This window comes from Perna viridis, chromosome 14 (genome assembly GCF_037379345.1).
Source record: "Perna viridis isolate PV_CMFRI_1.1 ecotype Kerala chromosome 14, ASM3737934v1, whole genome shotgun sequence".
Lineage (NCBI taxonomy): Eukaryota > Metazoa > Mollusca > Bivalvia > Mytilida > Mytilidae > Perna > Perna viridis.
In genome coordinates, this window is record NC_142458.1 from 2,120,771 (window position 1) to 2,143,316 (window position 22,546).

The 22,546-nt window shown below is 31.8% G+C and overlaps 1 protein-coding gene across 1 annotated transcript; it reads left to right on the plus strand.

The window, feature by feature from the left end:
- The first annotated feature begins 6,390 nt into the window (after positions 1-6,390).
- Positions 6,391-22,195, plus strand: LOC148597712 (acyl-coenzyme A amino acid N-acyltransferase 1-like). The gene is made up of 9 exons (XM_088561454.1): positions 6,391-6,473; positions 7,677-7,967; positions 11,483-11,746; positions 13,457-13,626; positions 14,474-14,587; positions 15,362-15,438; positions 20,432-20,522; positions 21,249-21,450; positions 22,002-22,195. Exons 2-9 carry the CDS (start codon positions 7,685-7,687, stop codon positions 22,100-22,102), a joined length of 1,302 nt encoding a protein of 433 aa, XP_088417580.1. The 5' UTR covers positions 6,391-6,473; positions 7,677-7,684; the 3' UTR covers positions 22,103-22,195.
- The last annotated feature ends 351 nt before the right edge of the window (positions 22,196-22,546 follow it).

Below are 22,546 nucleotides of genomic sequence, written 5' to 3' on the forward strand. Positions count from 1 at the left end.
ATTGAAGCTTCAAATTGAGGAGGTATTAAGATATAAAGTTTACATTTAACAGCCTGACGTAAATGTAAGAAAAAAGAATCGTAGGGTATTCACGCATTGGTAAAGTCACGTACCTATTCCTGTAAAGAATGTTTGCTTTTGTACCTTTACCTACGCATTGAAAAGCTTTTTCAACAAGTACTGACAAATTAAAAGCACACTTACATAAAATTCGGATTTGTCAAGAGTATGTTCCGCTGAAAACGGAATCTACAGAGATGAGACAATTATAAAATAATTTTTAATCGTTACTTCCCCAACTAGATGGTAGCACTGCATGAGTGACTATATCTTCAAGATTACTTGCGTTTCTTGTGTTTAACACAGACAGACAGACAGACAGACAGACAGACAGACTCCTGCTTTGCACCAATGTTAGATTAGAACTGTCATGACAAATACTTAAACTACAAGAAGGCTATTGAGCACAGTTATTGACACATGACCGTTGAAAATTTAATGTACATCCTTGTATCTCATGAACCGTGCGCACCGGCGAAGTAATTTATCTTGTAACTAAGGGTCAGAGTATACAATTTTCTCCGCGTATGTTCAGAAAGGTGACAATAAATACGAACGAAATTTTGGAAAAATGCGTAAGGTTTAACATAAATTTTGCATATAAACTTTGCAAAGTCGAATAAACGTAGGGACATGTTTTATATATGTACATTGTACATTCACATGCATTATACATATTTTTTTCTGGATAGAGAAGACAGTCTTGAATGATAATTGTAAGATATATAGGACTGTTCTTAATCATTTCATTAGAAAAATACCCAGAGCCTTGATTTTTATACCAGGCAAACAAAGAAAATAGTTTTTGATTTTCCCACATTTAAAATAAGGATCGGGAGAGAGTCACAAGCTTTATTTGCGCTTGATATTAAAACAATATTTCCAACTTAGCCGGATAGCATTAGGGAATAAAAGGCGATGCGACAATTATTGCAAACAAAAGTATCTTTATATAGCATGCTATTTGTTTCTATACACTAAGGGACCAGTCGTTAGATTTTTAGGGGGATAGGATCAAATTTTCTATCATGCCTTTTAATTTTTGCAATTTCTTATTTAATATAGATAAAAAAAAATAATAACAAGAAACATTAGGACAATGAAAAATATGAAATATTTTTTCTTAGCAGCTGTTCTGCCTTATTATTTCTGGAAAATTTCAATTCTGCCCTTTTAGATATGATCATAGCTCCCCATAAAATCAAATGGTAGATCCCTAATGCTTACACAAGCTTTTTTGAAGCTTCACATTTTTGTACCACGGTCAACACAAACATAAATCACAAAGTAGAAAAGTAAGGAGATTTCTACGGATACTAAAACCAACAATTCAAATGAAGACAGTGACGCGGTTCAAAATTAGTGTATTCGCGAACAATGTACATGCATGCATGTTCCCAGTAGTAACTATATATTGTATCAAAATCGACATCTGATCGAAGAAAAGATTGTTTTAGACATTATTTGATAAAAAATGGTCATTCTTTGGTGCCGTCCCACTTGTCCTAGTTTGATAACAGATGAAATATAGTTGAAAGTTTGTAGGACAACTGGGAGTATATGCACTACGCAATTCATTGCTATCACAACAAAAGGTCAAAGGAGAAAATCTATAGTCTGTTTTTAATTGTGTGAAAGGTAGCCATATTCAAAAGGTAAAGGCGACATAATTAAATTTATTTAAAAAAGGTCAACCAGAACAAAAATCAAGTTTTATTTATAAATTGTGTGCTTTCCTTTACCGTTTTGCATACAACAACCACACATTTGATTTATTTTTAAATTGTAAACTCCTAGTGACATGTATACATGTAAAAAATATATTTCTTTGTTGATTTGATGCGTGTTGTGCTGTTGTATTTGTGAAATTTTCCAAAATCCTTTTTCCATGAAGCATTTTCAGCTTGTGTACATGTATCAAGGTCACCACAATCGAAATGTAAATTGTACAAAATCAATAAATAAAAGTGCAAAATGAATTTTATGGTATTAAAACTATTAAATCAATATATCTACTCCACTTGTTTCGGTGTAATTAGAACGGTGGCCAGGTGTTAACTCATGTCTTGTACAGTTACTCAGTTCAGGATCATTTTTTTCTTTTTAACTATAAAAATGTGTTATATTATTTATTTATACTACCAATATCTGCTACGATTTATTCGGACGAAAATTTAAATAATTCAAATTCGACTCTCATATAATTTTCAGAGAGACTTTTTTTTCAGAATTTTTGTTTTGGTTGATTGTACAAAGTATCTTATAAGACGCGATTCTTAAAATAAAATTGTCATTCCGCTTGGTATCCTTATTGATAAGTAATAAGGTAAAACAAAGAATTTAAACTATTTTCAAAAGGGGACTAACAGTATTTTATAAATTATCAAATACAAATACCAGCAATACGATCGGTAAAATTAATACGTTCACCCTGAATGTAAATTCAAAAGTTCGAAGAATGGATCATCCTTTTACCTGCCAAGGAAACCGTCCGCGATCTTGCAACCATGCTTTTCTTCCTAAGTGAACACGTCCGATTCCATATCTGAAGTATAATTGCATTGGTGTATTTTACGTATAAATCAGTGAATGGACATCTCGGGCTACATTGCTGTAATTTATCAACATACATTTCTTTGTACCTTAACAATCCCGTACAAAATCTGAAATTAAAACTACTTTTTAACATTTTTCACTTCTATACTCACAGATGTCAAAGAGGGTCTCCAGGCCTACCACATCACTTGTTACTCTCGTAGTGGTATTAATTCAATGAGGATCCTGAAATATTCGAAAGGTCTTCTAGAAACCCTCAATTCAAGATTATTATCAGAACACAATGGACTTAAAACCTATGATTTTTCAACTCTTTATACTTTTATTCCCCATACTCAGTCAAAATCCCGATTCATAACATTAGATAGATGTTTTCAAAATGCAGGAATTTTTTATCGACAGCATATTTATCCAGTATGGTGGTCTCGATTTTCAACAACAGGTCGGCATTCCAATTGGAACAAATTGTGCTCCTGTTCCTCCTGACCTATTCCATAACTCTTATGAGGCTGACTTCATAGGTGATCCGAAAACAGAACTTCGTTTAGCTAGATCCATTTATCTCAGTTTCCGCTATAAAGATGACGTATTATTGTTAAATAATCCTGGCTTCGGGAATTTGATACATCGTATCTACCCCAAAGAACTTGAGAAAAAGGATATACAGACACTGTGACGTCAGCCTCATATCTTAACCTACACTTAAAGATCGAATGTAATGGGAAACTATTTCCAAACTATACGTCAAACATGATGACTTTTCATTCAGTATTGTCAACTTTCCTATCATCTGTTGTAGCATTCCTTCAGCGCCTGCGCATGGAGTTTTCATATCACAACTCATACGTTATGAGAGAGCTTGCCGTAACTACGCAGACTTTTTATATCAAGCTAGACTCTTACAATTAGGCTTTGGAATAGGGTTATGTTGCTACAAGATTGAAGTCATCACTACAGAAGTTTTATGATCGTCATCATAACCTCGTGGATCGTTACAATGTATCCATCTGCACTATGAAAACTGATTTGTTCAACGTGTCATAATTTTCCTTTCCCCTATGTATACCAAGAGCGATGTGTATTAATTCATCGGGGGTGTATTTTATCAAAATATTTTGCTAGATCACCACAAAACAGGAAAGAGACAGAGATTATGGTAATCAGATGTTAGTTCTTGCTTATTTATTTAGGCAAAAGAGTAATCAAGGGAACCAAGGTTAACCAAACACCGTGTTAATACACCAGAAAAAAAACATTGTTTTTATCGATGAAATAAGAGTCTCTGGATAAAGATCATTAATAAATCAACTTGGCACCGCTAAAATTCAATTGTTTTGTTCAATACACTACAGTTGCTTTGGGAGGAAATATGGTTGACTATCTAAAGCCCAGGAGGACTCATGACAACTCATACAGACTTTTTTTCAGATCAACATTATCCATATTGGGAAGTTGACCATTACTCTATTTGATACGAAATCAAGGGATGGTCTTTATATTACATAATGTATTTTTTACACCAGCCTGAGAAAACGAAAAATAAAAAAAAATGTTATGACTGTTTTTCACGATGTCAGTATTGAAATGACTATTTCATGCAAATTAAGTTTGCTGAGTATGATGGTATCAATCAATTGAGTGATTTAATCGATAGGTGGGTAAAGTATTCCCTATAGATGAATTTTGTTTGAAGCTAAGATTACCCAAGAAAATAACCACCATGACATTCTCTTATGAATTAAATTAACACTGCCAGACTCAAGTTTTATGCAGCTTATCTTACCTTGGCATGACATTAATGAGTCAAATTCAAACAGAATTTTTTTTTCTATATGAGAAACTAATACAAACAAATTTTTTTATACAACGATCCCTCGTAATAATTTATATAAGGAAAAATTAGAAATACCACGGTATCTATTAAGAGGGGTTCCTAGCTTGTATAGTCAAAGAGTGCCCATGGTCCGGTTTCATGAAAAATCCTCAAATCTTTCATCAACTCAAACTTTGACCAATCAGATAACTTTAAATTGAAAATTGAAAATTTGAGGAAAAACACAGGACTTGAGGAAATCCTCTAGTTTAGATATTTTATGAAACCCAGGCCAAGTGCTAACTTCAAATTTCAAGTAGTCAAGACTGTCACATGAAGTGTTTCGAAAACCCTAGTTTTTCTTGAATAAATATTGCATTCATTGGAACAAATTATCTAAAGTCGAATTTATTCACAAAAATTAATGTTTTATGATAAAACACACCATGAAATAAGGTTTTTGGATACATAATAAATCTATGACAAAAAGTTCTCCATCGGGGTAAACGATAGGCGAAATTCACCAAGTGAAGGCTCTAAATGTCTACAATTCCTCTCTGCAGAGTTTCCCTTATTCTTGTAGTCTCGATGTTAATATTAACTTATTACCTGTGTAGATAAGAATGGCAGTAGATTCAGTATTGATTTCTAATTAAAAAAAAACACTCTAATTTTCATCCACACAGAGAGTGTGTCCTTAACTTCTAAACGATGTAGATTTTTATTTAAGAATTTTAACTCCGATTATTCTTTTAATTTGGCATTTCTGTCATATATATAATCTGTTATATAAAGGCAGTACATTTGATCAGTTACTATTTTTAGCACACTTCTGGGAACTGAAAGAGGGTGTCAGAATATGTTGCTGCAAATATTGCGCTGGGCAGTTAATTATTATCGGTTAAGCTTTTTGTTGTATAATTAGTTGTAAAAAATATAACAAATTTCCCAAAAATCAATACTGAATAATGCTTTTGACGGTGAGCATTCTGCAAAAGTAATCTTTACCTTAGATTCCATACCAAACTAGCTAATTCTAAAAAAAACATGAAAATGATTTAACATCGTAGCTTTTTGTTTTTACCATAATGACTAAATAACGGATGACATGACTGATTGATACTATTTCACAAAATCATTCTCCTTATTTCCAACTCGACCAAGAGGTAAGATTTGTCTAGCGTGTAGGAAAAGACGATTTGCTCTTTTATACTGCCCGTCGGCCAAGAAATAGTTTTATTTTCTGCAAGGAATGTTGGATTACCTTGTACACTGTGAGGAATTTTTATAGCATTGGTCGGCAAAATAAAAAAAATGCATTTAAAAAAAAATCATTTATCTTCGGTTCATCACAGTTTACGCTTGTTTTCTTCTGTCAACTTTGTTTTTCGTTTCTTAAAGGTTGGTATTAAGATTAGAAGGTCACTTTATTTTCTCTATCTTGATAAAATAGTAAAGTTTCTGGCATAATACCACCACCAAAAACCAAGTAAACATTTGTAATCAATCAACAAGTAATGTATTCATTAAAAAACTCACATTTTTAAACGAAAAAATAAACCACATCTTTTAATGGAATTTCAACGTTTTTATTATTATTATTATTATTTTATTTCAAAATGAAAGTATTTCTTTTTATTGACCAACTATCGAGGAAACATCTTTAGTATAAACTTGCGTTTATTTACATTTAAACGGATTTTATTATTATAACGTACATAAAGCAGATCGAACATATTACACATACTATTGTTTTCTGTCATCTTACACAATCATATAGATGTATGTAATAGCTCTCATAATGATGTAAACTATTTTAAAATACTTTAAACCTTGTATGGGAAAACTGTCTTTGGTAATAAGTCGAATGCAAGATGACGCTGGCGATTTTAAATACATACACATGTGCAATGTCTGGCATATCTTATCACCCCTATGCATCAGCAGATAAATATGTCATAAGGTCATTTGTAATATCTAGATAAAACAGATATAAATATGTGACTTGATTTCGCTGCGGAAGACCACGTTAGTTTATATTAAGGTTAGACTTTTTTTTTTAAATTTGCACCAAACAAATAATTGAACTACATTTGTATACTTTTCCTGAATATATGAAGAATTTTTAAGTTTCTTACCTCAAAAGGGAAAATTAATGCTGAAATTTGAACTTGTGGCTAGATCAGGACATTAATTATTTATCAAAAGAGAAAAATGAGCAGGTTAATGCCATTTCTTTTCCATATTTTGTAACAAATATATGGAAAAAAGATAAACTAGTAAAAAATTTGATTATGTATTCCAAAGGAAGGGATTTGCTGCTATATAACGCAAATGATCCAGCTAATATTGTTATATGTATTAGCTCTAACAAGAATGTTCGATGGCACAACTACAATGTCTCTTTGTAAACAGTAAAAAAGCTAAACATTTAAATGAGTCATAAAAATGGAATCAGAAGCAAGATATGATAATAGATTTAATCTGAACTGAATGTTCGAAAATATAAGTTATTATCATATCGGGACACAGTCGCTTTATATGACCGGATGCCCCTGATATGATGAAGAATGATTTTGGTGCCAAGGTTCTATTTAACTGAAACTTGTATAGCTTTAAAGAAGTCTATGTTCAATATAATCCCTTATTCGACCCTTAACTTTTAACCATACCCTAACTAAATTATACCAGTATGAATCACATTATTTATACAAAGGATGTAAGCAATCGGCGTTAAAAAAAACAAACAAAACAAACAAAACAAAACAACAAAAAACAAAACAAAACAAAACAAAAAATGCGTCTGACCGTCCGTTCAGAATGTCACACATACCATCTGTGAAATTCCTTTCTTTAAGCTTGGGCTTCGTTTAAAGGATAAACATATGTCGTTTAAATAATTAGTAACAAGGGGATAGACAACTATTTGAGAGAAATGAAAAGGAAAGTAATGTTGATATCTTATTCCTAGAAAGCTTGTTGGATTTTTCCACATTCTTATCCCAAAACATACAAAAACATCCACTGAATCTCAACAATTGTTAAGATCGTGAAGTAAAAAAAATGAAAATAGTGAATTTTACTTTTTAATGTAATTGTTTAAAACATACTAAAGCTTCGTGAAAACATTAGTTTCCTTTCTATGTTCTTGACGTAACGACCTCATTATGAAATCAGCTATTTGGGATAGTTATGTCATTTGTTTTTTATAACTTATATGAACAGTTCTGTTCTTTATATATGTCAGGTTTCATTATGATGAGAGTACTTTTTAAACCTACATATCACTCTAAACTGTTCAACACAAACTACATCATTTGCCGCAATGTAACGAAGATTCATGTCGATCTTGAATATCCACTTGTGGATGATAAACTTAAAATAACGATAAGTGGTTTGAGTCAAACACAAAAAGTTACAGTTATGGCATCTGTGACAGAAGGCAAAAACTCGTTTTCCTCATCGGCTTGCTTCATAGCAGATAGAGCCGGTTTGGTGAAAGTCGACAGATATCCGTCATTCGGAGGAACGTATAAAGGTATGACTTGATTTAGTTTATGGATTGATATAATAGTTTATATTATCACAACTGTTATATGATAAAATCGAACCTAAAAATGACTATATGACATCATCTTCAGCTTCAGTAAATAGAAAAGTGCCATTAAGGAGTAGTAAATCAGATAAATCGTGAATAATAAAACCATTAAAATTCTTTAGTTTATCTAAAAGGCATTATCATAATAAATTGACAGCCCACGGGAGAGATATCGCATAAAACCTTGATAATGCCCTGAGCTGATGGCAATGACATTATCAATGTTGAAAGCAATATCAATTCCCAAGGCACTAAATGTATCGCAATGCCTTCTACATTAGAAAGAAATAACCTTCACTATGTATTGATGGAAAACGTTATTATAGCCGGCATATTTTTTTTTATTAATTTGATGAAAAATTAAAGACTAATAGATCTAGATGTACGATAATAACAAAATTACCAATATGATAAAAATGTTGATAAATGTCGCAAGGAAAGTCGTTCGTATTACAAATGGCAATATGACGCTTTAAACCCTAAACACCTGCAATGGTCTTAAAGACATTCCTGATATGGAAGATGGTATTACCAGGTTTTATAACGCTAAATTACGGTTCATTATTTCTCGTGTATTTCAACACAAACGGGCAGCATAAAATTGTCACCGATCAAAATCAGTAATACAGGTAGTCTTAAAATTAATATCAAGTAATTCCAAAACACAACCTTCAAAATATGTCTTGAACATTGTTAGGGTAGTTGCGTCAAGTTCAAGATGTAAATAATAATATATAATTAAAAGCTACGGACAATTAATTTGTGACATTGTGAAAACCCATCATCTCTAATCTGTTAGTCAGGAACATACTATTTTAAACAATCTGTTTAAGGCAGAGGAGACGTATTTCTTATAACCTTGGTCTAAAAGCCTGTCCCTCTAACAGCGAAGATGCATAAAAAGAACTCATAATAGTCTATACTAAATCTGACATACCTTATGTACAAATTAGATCAATGTGACAACCAAAACATTTTCGTCGAAAACCTCAAAATTAGATAAATTGTTTTGACCTGTATTTGGACCTATTTTGTTACTTTTGCTTGTGTGGAAACTCAAAATTTGTTTAAATAATTGAGATAAAAAGTCCATTTTCGCTGTTTCTTTGCTTTGCTCAGTTTGTTAAGATATTTTTAACATAAAAAGCAAAAATAAGTGCTGAAAGTTGTAAATATCTTCAATTTTTGCTGGTTAAATATGTAAAAATGGTAAATTACCAATAAAATATTTGAAAAATATGTCAAACAAAGAGAAGTATAGGAATTCTCAGTATCGTTAATGATTGCAAGCACTTATTTTTATTTAAACCTCTAACTAAGAAAGGAATGCATTTAGACATTTTTTGCTACTTTTTGCTAATGTGATAACTCTAACATAGTTTAAAAACTTCAAATATGGAGAAAAAAAGTAAATGTTCGCTTCTTTTTTTATCATTTTACATGTATATCAGCTTTTAAACATACTTTTGACACAAAAATAAGAAATAAGTGCTAAAAATGTAAATTTCTTTTTTCGCTGATTAAATATGTAAACATGGAAAATTACCAATAAAATGTTCAAATAATAGCAATTATGAGTATCATTGATGAGTGCGAGCACTTTACTTTCCTGCAAAAGCCTCAAAATCGGATGAAAGGCTGTAACATTAATGTGCATTTAGATCTATTTTGTTACTATTTGCTAGTGCTATAACTCTTACCTTTTTTTAAAAAAAAACCTCAATTTTTTTGGTTTTTGTTTTTTTGCTTGTTTGTTTATTTGTTTGTCTTTTATGTTTCAGTTTGTTAGAATACGTTTGACATATAAAGCTATAATAAGTGCTAAAACTGTGAAACAGCTTAAAATTTCCAAGTAAGAAGATCTATATTTGTAAATTTTAATCATAAAATGTTCAAAAACTATGTATCAGATAAAGAGAAATGTAGCAACTCTTTGTATTATTGATGACTTGGAGCAAACGACTTTTCTGTGATAATCTCAATACTTAATGAAATGCTATAAAATGAATGCATTTTTAAAGACCGATTGTTCGAAACCGTCAAATATGGGAATAAAAAGTAAATTATTACTGTTTTAGTTCCCCTAGGTATTAGTTCGGTAGCATACTTTTGACCCAAAAATCAAAAATTTGTGCTAAAACTGTGACACTTCTTTATACTTTTTTTTCTAAATAGAAGATATGAATATATTAACTTTAAGTTTTCTAAGCATAAAATGCACTCATGTATTTTGATTTTTTTAAAAGAATTTGAGATTGATACAATGTTGGTTAAGAAACGCTAAATATTTACGAGGGTATTCCTCGGACGACATCTGAAGCGGTATTTTTTTTAAAGAAAAATCTTGTCCAGAAAACTGAAAAACTCATTTAGATCACTCGGGATGAAATAATTGTATTTAATCGTTTTTAAATGTCACCGCTATCGACGTGATCAAATTGAAACTAAATTGTTACAACCTTTGAAAATAATATTTAATGTAATTAAATTCTATCCCTTTTGCAAATCTAGTACAAATGCAGCTCTTTTAGAACCTGCTCTACGATGACAGAAAAGCTTGTTCTACGATAACTATCTACTACTTGAGTCAGCTCTATCAAAATAATTCTACCACTAAAGCCCGCTCTAGAAGAGCCGGCTCTGCTAGAACTGTCAGACTGTCAGAAGAGCTGGCTCTAGAATAGATCTGTTCTTCAGACAGTTCCACGACAGTTTTTTGAGAGGTTAGGAATGATGTCATCTGGACTATACATTGAGAGAAAGATATATAGATAATACATAATCTTTGAATAATATTGAGTTCAATGATTACTTTTATCTTATCTACCCAAATGAACTTGAAATGATTAGACAACTAACAACATGTTTCTGCTTCATATTTAGATTTTAAATTATACTAAGATAGTACAAGACGTTTGAAATCGAAACTTCATGACAAACGTGATAATTATGACTATCGAATTGTAAACTTTCCCTTTCTTAGTGACAATATACCAACATCTACAACCTATAGAGTATGCATTTCACAGTTGGTCCGTTAATGTCGTGCCTATGATGTGTTCATGAACTTTCTTTGAAGAGAGAGGGTAAACTATCAATATAGCTTCTAAGGGGGTATGTTCAGCCTTTGTTAATATCACCGCTACTAAAATCTTTTCTTGTTACAATTTGATTGGCCGATATGAAGTTCCCATTTTACAGATGAGACAAGGTATCTTCAGTTAGATTTCACGTCATATTGGATTAACAAATCACTGAATCTGACACTGACTGGACTTTTCTCACTTTCAATGTGGAAGGTGCTGTTGACGGGACAGGGCATGCTTACAATTCCAGACTGTAAATGTACCCAGTGGGTAACTTTATTGACTGTACTAAACATATCCATTGAATTAATTTTGTCAATTGGTAAATCTTTTTAAAAAATCGTGCCTTTACAGTACTTGGTATTGCAGGAGTTAACTGTATGGGATTGTTTACTACCATGATACAGAATCCAGGGCATCGTAGAGGACAAAGGTATATAAAGCTTGACGTAACATCTCCACAAATTGTTAATTTTACTGTCTTTAATGGACATATAACATGGGATGAATGTCATCATGCCACCTCAAAAATAATTGTGTGTGCTGAAAAAAAACGATGGTTCCTAGATAAAACTGTTCAAAGGGAAGAAATTCGCTACGGAAAACTGAGAGGAACAATGTTTACCCCTGTAGGCAAGTAATGATATAATGAATAAATGTTTGTCATATAGCCAAAACTCATGAACAATAGTTTAGATATATTATTTTGCTATAGTTAGATAAAAAAGTAAAAAAAGTTAAAACATGTTAATACATTTTGTATTTGTTTGTAAAAATTCAGGATGTAGGACACGTCTTACATCACCACCTGACCAGAATATATCAGGTTTTAATGTATGAAAAGACTGAATTACAAACAGTGATTATTTTTGTGTGAAGTTAATATATAAACGATGTATACATGTTAACATAGATGATTTAGTCAGGAGATATATAATAACATTAATGGGTAATCAAGGGAACCAAGATTTAAACGGTAATTAAAATAATACACTTCAAGGACAAAGACCAGACAGGGAGAACAGATACACGCAACAATGGACATGAAATAACCAAAATATCAAACACAAAGAAACATAAGCAAATGAGTAACCCGAACTCCATCAAAAACTGGGAGCATGGACCAGGCGCACCGGTCGGTAAAAAATGAAACAACTACTCAGTAAATTCCAGTTCAAAGATGCATAAAAAAATTAAAGGCTGAAGTTTTCAAAGTCGTTAATCGTCAAATATTCAATGTCACTGATTTTGGCTTACTGTAAATAGTCGAAGTGGTATAAATGCGATATTCTTTGAAATCGGGTGACTTCCGCTAAAATTTTGGTTCCCTTGTTATTATGGTGTTCTCTTTCGTTACCGTTATGACCCGAATGTTTTCAATCATCCAAAACAAGTTTAAACAATTGGCAATGGCCGTATATAGATATCGGTGTCCTTATAATATATATGACCTTGATATAATCAATTGTAACGAACGCCTGTGTTTGAATCGGAAACTGGGTATTATTACATCAATTAAATGCAAATCGATCATTTTATCTTTTAATGTAAACTTCCCGTCCTAATGCAAACAAAAACACGCATGGACATGTTATGATATGTTTAAAAAAAGGTACGTTATAGTGATCTTTTGGTCGCCTATGATATTGACCAGGGAACCAGTTTAGAAACCAGAATAAGCAGCTGGCAATGACTATTCATAAATATCAGGGCAGGCTAATGTATATGACCTTATTTAGTCATGTAACGAGCCTCAGTGCCTGAATCGGAAACTGGGTAATGTTCAAAGCTAACCGATCATTTCATGTGAACTTCCCGTTCTCGTTCAAGTAAGAAACACACGTAGAACACACGTGTATGATACTTTTATCTCGTATGAAGCTATAACTATGACACTATGACGGTAAATATGGCGGGTATCTGCAGCATTACGTGGCGTATAACGACATATTTATGTAAATCATATGCGAATATTAAGTACTTAAATTACAAGTGCAAGAGGTTGCTAACAATATTAGCGACTTAAAAACACTTTCTCTTTGCTTACACGTGCAAATTTGCTAAAATACAAATATGAATACTAGTATGCAAATTAGCAAACAGGTATATGTTTCCCCTTGAGAAAACGTTATATTAGTTTGCACTTAGTCGGGGCCAAGTGTAAGTTTATTTTTGAACAGGTGCAGATGTATTTTGATTGAATTTCTAAATTGATTCAAATTAAGTGAACAAAATTGTCATATTCCCAATGTTCGACAATAGGAGAATTACTATTGTCTGAATTTTAGCTGAATGTTGACTGTCCAGTTCATTTTGTTGCAACATTTTTTTCTTTCTCTGTAGGACCAGGGCCGTTCCCAGGAGTAATAGATTTGTTTGGTACTGCTGGAAGTCTGATAGAATTCCGTGCAGCAATGTTAGCTTCCAGAGGATTCGTGACTTATGCTCTCCCATATTTGAACATGGAAGATTTGCCAAAAGAATTGAAAGATATAGATTTTAATTATTTAATGGTTCATACAAATACTTACAAAATTGATATTAATTGCTTGAACTCCAGGCTCCCGTTTTTTTTCTTAAACATTGTTTTTAGACGGTTGAAACGTATCTTTATTCATACATGCATTTTGCTTCAAGGAAGAAGGAAAAAGAGGTTATCCACCGACCCTTTCGTCAGACTTTTCTGACTTGAATTTTATCATGGATTGTTTATCGAAAATTACAGTATAATTATTATCAAAACCTCTGAAACACCTAGGCTTTACTTCTTGTATTGAATATGGTTAACCTTCTTTGTGCTGGATTTACGTTCCAATTATAATTTGTTGGGTTATACGTACTTCTTGTAGACTATTTCTATTTGGATGTCGATCTTCCTTTGTAGTTTTTAAATGATGCTAATGAAAGTTTGTATACAAAGTTTTATATTGATTTGTATTTTCGTATTTCATTAACTGAGGAGCAAGAAGTTTTTATTTTTCATTTTCAATGCTGGCTTGACCAATATATATATTTACCTCCATTTCATAATCAAGTGGTTGTTTACTTGCTCAGACCCACTCGTTTGTGCCTGTATATTCATTCTTCTCCATGCAATATGATCCTTGGGAAAATGCATGTACTAAATATTTCTTTGCAGCAAATTGAGCTTACTGTAATTTCCCTATACTCAATACAATCATTTATAATGGGCGCAATGAAGTCGGGTTCTGTAAAGGAGATATTGGCAACGATCATAATTATCTTCTTTGTCTGACGATAACATCAAATTACAAAACTAGCACATGCCAAATTTTCCTTGGAAATGGTAATATAGTATCGCTACTCTTTACTATTCATGTATGTTAAGATCTGATTTAGGAATCTGTCAAATGGTTTTGTGGACTTAAAAAGGTGGATAAAACTGGCATAGGTATGGTTGGTGTGTCTAAAGGAGGTGAAATAGCATTTATGCTGGCTTGCGAATGTCCACAGGTATTAGTTCTTTGGATGTTTAATCAAATATCACTATAACAAAAAGGCTGGTCAGAGCATTTGTTTTCGATGGAAAAACATAAATTCTAAGTCATATTGTTTACATTCTACTTGAAAAAAGCTCCTAGTACATAAACTTTAATTACTTCAAACGCTTAACACATTTGGATTGAAATCTAACCAAAACATTACCTAAATACATCATCTAACGAAAATATTTATCTGGAATAGTCATGCAGTCATCAACAAGCAATAATTACCATACACTCGGTTGTCTGATATTTATCACTATGACAAAATTCATTCATGAAATGTCGACAGTTATATGCATAAATGTTGTGCAGTATTGCATGGTAATAAGGATTAATCAACTTAACTATAATGTCATTTTCAGTCAGGGTTCTGCTTTTGGAACCATCTAACTAAATTATCATTAATTGAGTTTATTTAGTTCCCACAACAAACAAATATTCCTATGAAAAATTGTTTAGGAATATTTGAACTTACAAACTGAAAAACACAAAAGTAAGACTAATAAAGCACAAGTTGTGCAAGGTTATTCTATAGAGAATGACATTATGTCATAACAATTTTATTTCATATAAATATTTCCTAAGTGTTTACTTATATTGCTGCTTATGAAAGGTGACTCCTTGAAATCATATTGAACTATTTGGTCTAATGCAGCTGATGAAAGATCTATCCTTGAAAACGGTTTATAGCATATCGAAATTTGTAATATTTGTATGATTGGTATTTTTTGTATTCTAAAAGATCAAGTCAGTGGTAACCATCAATGGAGCTCCTGTCTGTTCCTACTCTCCACTTGGACCATTTACAAATTTTCTTAGGTAAGCCTGGTTTTTTTTCGCAGTTATATACATATTGTTCTTAAAGGACGTGTGCATTTATGAACAATATGTTTACCACCAACAAATGAATTGTGATTTTCTATTGTGATCAAAATCAAGCAAAAATAATTTAAAAAATAAACAGTAATAAAATGAGCCATTAACGAAGAAGTAGAAAATGCATTTATTGTCACAATATTGAATTTAAAATATAGTCATATACAATGTAAATCCAGATATTTCTAATAAATATGTGATTGTGATTAGTTAAAATCTAAACCAATTAATTTGACTTGAAACGTGGCATTTACCAAACAAGATTCTACTCACTAGGCCGCACATTTACAGAGATACATTCGACCAGACATGTTTATATTACCTTTGAGACAAATACTTTATTTAGGCATATGAATTTATCAAACTAAGACCAATTGAATGAAAATTAGAATTCCATTTAAATCCATCATACATCATACAAAAAAGAGCTCTTAAAGTCCTTTGAGTTATGAATCTTCGAAAAAATTTCTTTAAAATTTCAAAATATTTTAACTTTTGTTTTTACTGCACATCATTTTCAATAGTACGTGCGAACCCTGGAAACTGTTTTCAGACAAACAAAAAATTTTCATATTAAGCTTAATGTTAATTTATTGTTTTTAATACATTTTTTATAATTTTTGTATGCTCTAGTATTGGAAGAGCTATTTGAATATTCAGATTGACATCAACTCATATGAATATCTAAAGGTGACATTTGACCGTCATAAACATCCTTTTTAATCCTGCATTGATATCTATAGATATTCAAATTACTTACAGGACCTAGCTTTGTTATGAAGCCTGGCGACATCGCTTTTTGTTTTTTTTTATTTACATCAAATATTCAAATAGTTGTTCCAACACTCAAGCAGAAAAAAAACTATATTTATATTTAAAATCAAAATTGCATTAAGCCTAATGGGAATTTCTTAGGTCTGTCGAAAAACATTTTGAAAACATTTGTCAGAATTCGTACGGACTATAGAAAACCAAATGCAGTTGAAAAATTAAATTATTTCCAAAGATGACTTTATAAGAATCTTTTCGAAGATTTATAAAACTCAAAAATGTTTCAATGCTGGCTTGACCAATATATATATTTACCTCCATTTCATAATCAAGTGGTTGTTTACTTGCTCAGACCCACTCGTTTGTGCCTGTATATTCATTCTTCTCCATGCAATATGATCCTTGGGAAAATGCATGTACTAAATATTTCTTTGCAGCAAATTGAGCTTACTGTAATTTCCCTATACTCAATACAATCATTTATAATGGGCGCAATGAAGTCGGGTTCTGTAAAGGAGATATTGGCAACGATCATAATTATCTTCTTTGTCTGACGATAACATCAAATTACAAAACTAGCACATGCCAAATTTTCCTTGGAAATGGTAATATAGTATCGCTACTCTTTACTATTCATGTATGTTAAGATCTGATTTAGGAATCTGTCAAATGGTTTTGTGGACTTAAAAAGGTGGATAAAACTGGCATAGGTATGGTTGGTGTGTCTAAAGGAGGTGAAATAGCATTTATGCTGGCTTGCGAATGTCCACAGGTATTAGTTCTTTGGATGTTTAATCAAATATCACTATAACAAAAAGGCTGGTCAGAGCATTTGTTTTCGATGGAAAAACATAAATTCTAAGTCATATTGTTTACATTCTACTTGAAAAAAGCTCCTAGTACATAAACTTTAATTACTTCAAACGCTTAACACATTTGGATTGAAATCTAACCAAAACATTACCTAAATACATCATCTAACGAAAATATTTATCTGGAATAGTCATGCAGTCATCAACAAGCAATAATTACCATACACTCGGTTGTCTGATATTTATCACTATGACAAAATTCATTCATGAAATGTCGACAGTTATATGCATAAATGTTGTGCAGTATTGCATGGTAATAAGGATTAATCAACTTAACTATAATGTCATTTTCAGTCAGGGTTCTGCTTTTGGAACCATCTAACTAAATTATCATTAATTGAGTTTATTTAGTTCCCACAACAAACAAATATTCCTATGAAAAATTGTTTAGGAATATTTGAACTTACAAACTGAAAAACACAAAAGTAAGACTAATAAAGCACAAGTTGTGCAAGGTTATTCTATAGAGAATGACATTATGTCATAACAATTTTATTTCATATAAATATTTCCTAAGTGTTTACTTATATTGCTGCTTATGAAAGGTGACTCCTTGAAATCATATTGAACTATTTGGTCTAATGCAGCTGATGAAAGATCTATCCTTGAAAACGGTTTATAGCATATCGAAATTTGTAATATTTGTATGATTGGTATTTTTTGTATTCTAAAAGATCAAGTCAGTGGTAACCATCAATGGAGCTCCTGTCTGTTCCTACTCTCCACTTGGACCATTTACAAATTTTCTTAGGTAAGCCTGGTTTTTTTTCGCAGTTATATACATATTGTTCTTAAAGGACGTGTGCATTTATGAACAATATGTTTACCACCAACAAATGAATTGTGATTTTCTATTGTGATCAAAATCAAGCAAAAATAATTTAAAAAATAAACAGTAATAAAATGAGCCATTAACGAAGAAGTAGAAAATGCATTTATTGTCACAATATTGAATTTAAAATATAGTCATATACAATGTAAATCCAGATATTTCTAATAAATATGTGATTGTGATTAGTTAAAATCTAAACCAATTAATTTGACTTGAAACGTGGCATTTACCAAACAAGATTCTACTCACTAGGCCGCACATTTACAGAGATACATTCGACCAGACATGTTTATATTACCTTTGAGACAAATACTTTATTTAGGCATATGAATTTATCAAACTAAGACCAATTGAATGAAAATTAGAATTCCATTTAAATCCATCATACATCATACAAAAAAGAGCTCTTAAAGTCCTTTGAGTTATGAATCTTCGAAAAAATTTCTTTAAAATTTCAAAATATTTTAACTTTTGTTTTTACTGCACATCATTTTCAATAGTACGTGCGAACCCTGGAAACTGTTTTCAGACAAACAAAAAATTTTCATATTAAGCTTAATGTTAATTTATTGTTTTTAATACATTTTTATAATTTTTGTATGCTCTAGTATTGGAAGAGCTATTTGAATATTCAGATTGACATCAACTCATATGAATATCTAAAGGTGACATTTGACCGTCATAAACATCCTTTTTAATCCTGCATTGATATCTATAGATATTCAAATTACTTACAGGACCTAGCTTTGTTATGAAGCCTGGCGACATCGCTTTTTGTTTTTTTTTATTTACATCAAATATTCAAATAGTTGTTCCAACACTCAAGCAGAAAAAAAACTATATTTATATTTAAAATCAAAATTGCATTAAGCCTAATGGGAATTTCTTAGGTCTGTCGAAAAACATTTTGAAAACATTTGTCAGAATTCGTACGGACTATAGAAAACCAAATGCAGTTGAAAAATTAAATTATTTCCAAAGATGACTTTATAAGAATCTTTTCGAAGATTTATAAAACTCAAAAATGGACTATACTCCACCTAAAAATACTCGCTAACACTGGCGTTTTTACTTTCAAATTGTCTTTTAGTTGTTTGAGATTTTAATAGCATGACCATGGCGGTGAACGTGAGCTTATGTCTCTTTCTTAAAATATGTTAATGCATCTCGTATTTTATTCAATAACCGTTTGAATTTGTTTGTCAACAGTGATTAGGAATTACCTTATAATCTGGGACACCCATGAAGCTGCTAGAACGGCTAAATTCCAAACGATTTGGCCGATGTTGATTTCCGTTTTAACACAATATTTACTGGATTTCTACACAATAAACCTTTTTTAAAGTGTAAAATTCGTGATCCCCATTGATAGCTTTAGTTGTTTTATTCTGCAACTTTTATACATTATATACACGATCAAATGGTTTCTTCCGTATATCCCATCGCCTTTCTTAATTCTTTTTTGTAAGTTGAATTTCTATGATTGATTGATTGATTGTTGGAGTTTAACGTCCGAGCAGCAATATTTCAACTATATTTAGACGATGAACATGAAATGGATGATAAAATGAACATAAAATAATGATGAAATGAAAAATGGGAAGGGACACAAGGGTAATAGGGTCGACAAATTTTGATTGCCACTAGAAAAAGGGAGGAATGGGTAAGGTCGGGCAATTTAGCCTCCTGTGGCGGAGCGCAAAGGTCCCTACTCCTATCGAATACCACAGCAGGGTTCTTTAACGTGCGAGGAACGTGGCATCTTTCACAACACGGTGCACTATGGTTTGCAGTCAGGTTTTCCGTATCATAGTCTGCCAACCCCAGACAGGGGTACCCCCTTCCACCACCTGGGCACACATCCCAGTTGCTCTGGGGGCAGAACGCCTAGCCCCCGGCTATGTTCTTGAGCACTATTTAGTTGCCTTTCACGACAAGCTTACCGCTGCTACAGGCCTATTCTTTTGACATCCGGACCTGCACGGTACAGTTGAATTTTCGATGGGATTTACTTACTTTAATTTTGTTTCTCATAATTTGACATAAATATTTGTTGTGCGCTGATAATAAAAGGACCAATTACCCGAGAATTTTTTTTTATTTTGTTCAACTTCCATTGTCAATCTAATTAAAATTAAACCTCTCAGTTTTTCCATTCAGTTTTAACAACATTCCATTCTAATTTCTGCTCAGATGACCTTCCTGATCAGCCAATCAAAATTCATCTGTCATGATTTTGACGGCGTTATTCAAAGGAAAAAACAGGATTCCGAAAAGGTCATCTGAACAGAAAGTACAATGGAGTGTTGTTAGATCATACATGCAGTGACTGAATGAAACAATTGATAGGTCTAATTTTAATTAGAATGATTTTATTGTAGAAGTAAGGGTTTCGAGACCAGTCAAATTCTTCTATTCCAACTTTTTAAACAAAAGTTAAATTTTCAAACTACTTTTTTAGGGTGGATACCACTGATTACAAATATGATGAGAGTGGGATGTACGTTTCTCCAGCATTTATAAAAAGATTCAAACCAGAGCATGTTTTGAAGGTAAAAATGCATAACTTTATCATGCTGTTTTTGCAAAATATTCAATTTCAATACTACTGTTAAGCTGACATTGTGATATCAAAATGTGGTATGATTGAGAGTTGAATACAGGTTATACGAAGTAACTTGGTTTGCGATTTTACAGAAAAACTGACCGAAACTAGGTTATAACGTATAACAAGTTTATAATATTAGAAATATTACTTATGATTCAATATATAGAGGACTCAGAATTGACTCAGAATTGATTCTTAATTAAAGCAGTATTTTATTTGGGATTATTTAAATGCGCTAGTAACGTCACAGCACCAAACTAGGCAATAAAAGATTCTCTTTGGGCGATTTTTTTTTTAATTTCGTCAAAGAGAACCTCCGTATCGGAAAGCTTGTTTCAGATCAAATTTCTTTATAACAAATACTCTCAGTTTGAGGTCAGCCCATTCAGTGAGACAACATGCTTTGCATGTATTATTTAAATATGACAGAACTCATTGTACTGCATTTTGTTATTTTTTTTAATTCCAAGATCTTACGTTGCAGTCGATGCCTGCACGAAAATAAAAACAGGGGACCCTGCCTCAACTTTCTTTTTTATCATTGAAATTTGTTTTCTCGTAATTTTTATTCATACAACTAAGGTGAAATTTAACAAAATTATATATATACTTTCAATTAAATTTAAAAAGATATGAAGTGTGTGTAACTATATTATGTGCTTGCTTCCAGATATGGGAAACTACGGCGAAAGTCCTATACATTGTCGGGGAGGACGATCAGTTCGTTGATCCAAAGTTTTCCAAGATTTTGTATAATTTGTACCCAGAGAACGAGCGACACAAACTGATTGTAAAAAGTTATCCAAATACAGGTCATCTTATCGAACCATGTTATACGTCATTCTGCAGTGCTTCATATCATAATCTCTTTGGTTTGTTTCATTCATTCATTGAATGTCTTTTGATCTTTGCTTAAGACTTCTTTTGTCATTTGATACACTGATCATTCCTTATCGATCTGGTCGGGTCACATATTTCAATCGAAACTTTGTCAGTCAAGCGTGTGTTGTTCAACGTACTTGCCCCGAAGCAAGTCTTTTAAACTGCCCTACAATAAATTTGCTTTCACCTAACTCGTTTCTTCATCTTTTTTTAAAGTTTAGCTCTGTAAGTTTTTTAGCGTTTGAACATGGAACAAATTTCGCACATTCGTTAAATATTTACGTCCTTCGGGCGTATGATCATATGGTTATTCCACCCCGTCAACAGGAAAATGGACTAATAAAACAAAACCTTCTATCACATACATATAATGCTTACTATAAATACCGTTAACATTCCGAATAATTGGTTGATAGCTGCATGTGAATGAAACAAATAAAAAACAAAAAAAAAAATTTCCGAAGATAGTCTTTTACCCTCATAATATAAATAGATGTTATTTTCTATATTAATAATTTAAATCAACAAAACTTTTTTTCAGGGAAAATGATTGTTTGGGGAGGTAAAATGGAGGAGCATGTAGCAGCGCAGGAAGATTCTTGGCATATGATTCAAAATTTTCTTAAGGCAACATTGACATGAAATAGCAGATTAAATTGAAAACAGGTTAACAGAACTGATAAATACAAAAATATAAACAATTGATGTACCGTAACGATTTGACTAGGAGTTAATAAATGGTTATCAAAATGAATGTGTTCAATATTTATTTCGCCGTCATGGATAAATGCAAGTTATATAAAATTTAGTGCACCTGAAGAAAAATCGTGAATTCCATCTTGCATTACCAAACCACAGTCAGGTATATGATATGGCTTTAATCCTACAAGTATTCAAATAAGTCTAACAAACCCTCCCTCCTTAAAGTGATTTTGCAAACCTATGTAGGTAGATAGCCTTTCAATAGTCCCTGCTTGTATTATATAGATACAAAGTAAAATGTAGTACTTTACAGAGTGCAACTTGAAATACAATGTAGAGTCTTAAACAGTTAGGACAAGTGTTTTAAATATTCAAATTTGAACA

Coding starts and splice junctions, on each gene's coding strand:
- LOC148597712 (XM_088561454.1), top strand. CDS start 7,685: ATGATGAGAGTACTTTTTAAACCTACATATCACTCTAAACTGTTCAAC. Junction 13,627..14,473: donor TAGATTTTAATTATTTAATG/GTTCATACAAAT, acceptor GATCTGATTTAG/GAATCTGTCAAATGGTTTTG. Junction 21,451..22,001: donor TTCATATCATAATCTCTTTG/GTTTGTTTCATT, acceptor ACTTTTTTTCAG/GGAAAATGATTGTTTGGGGA.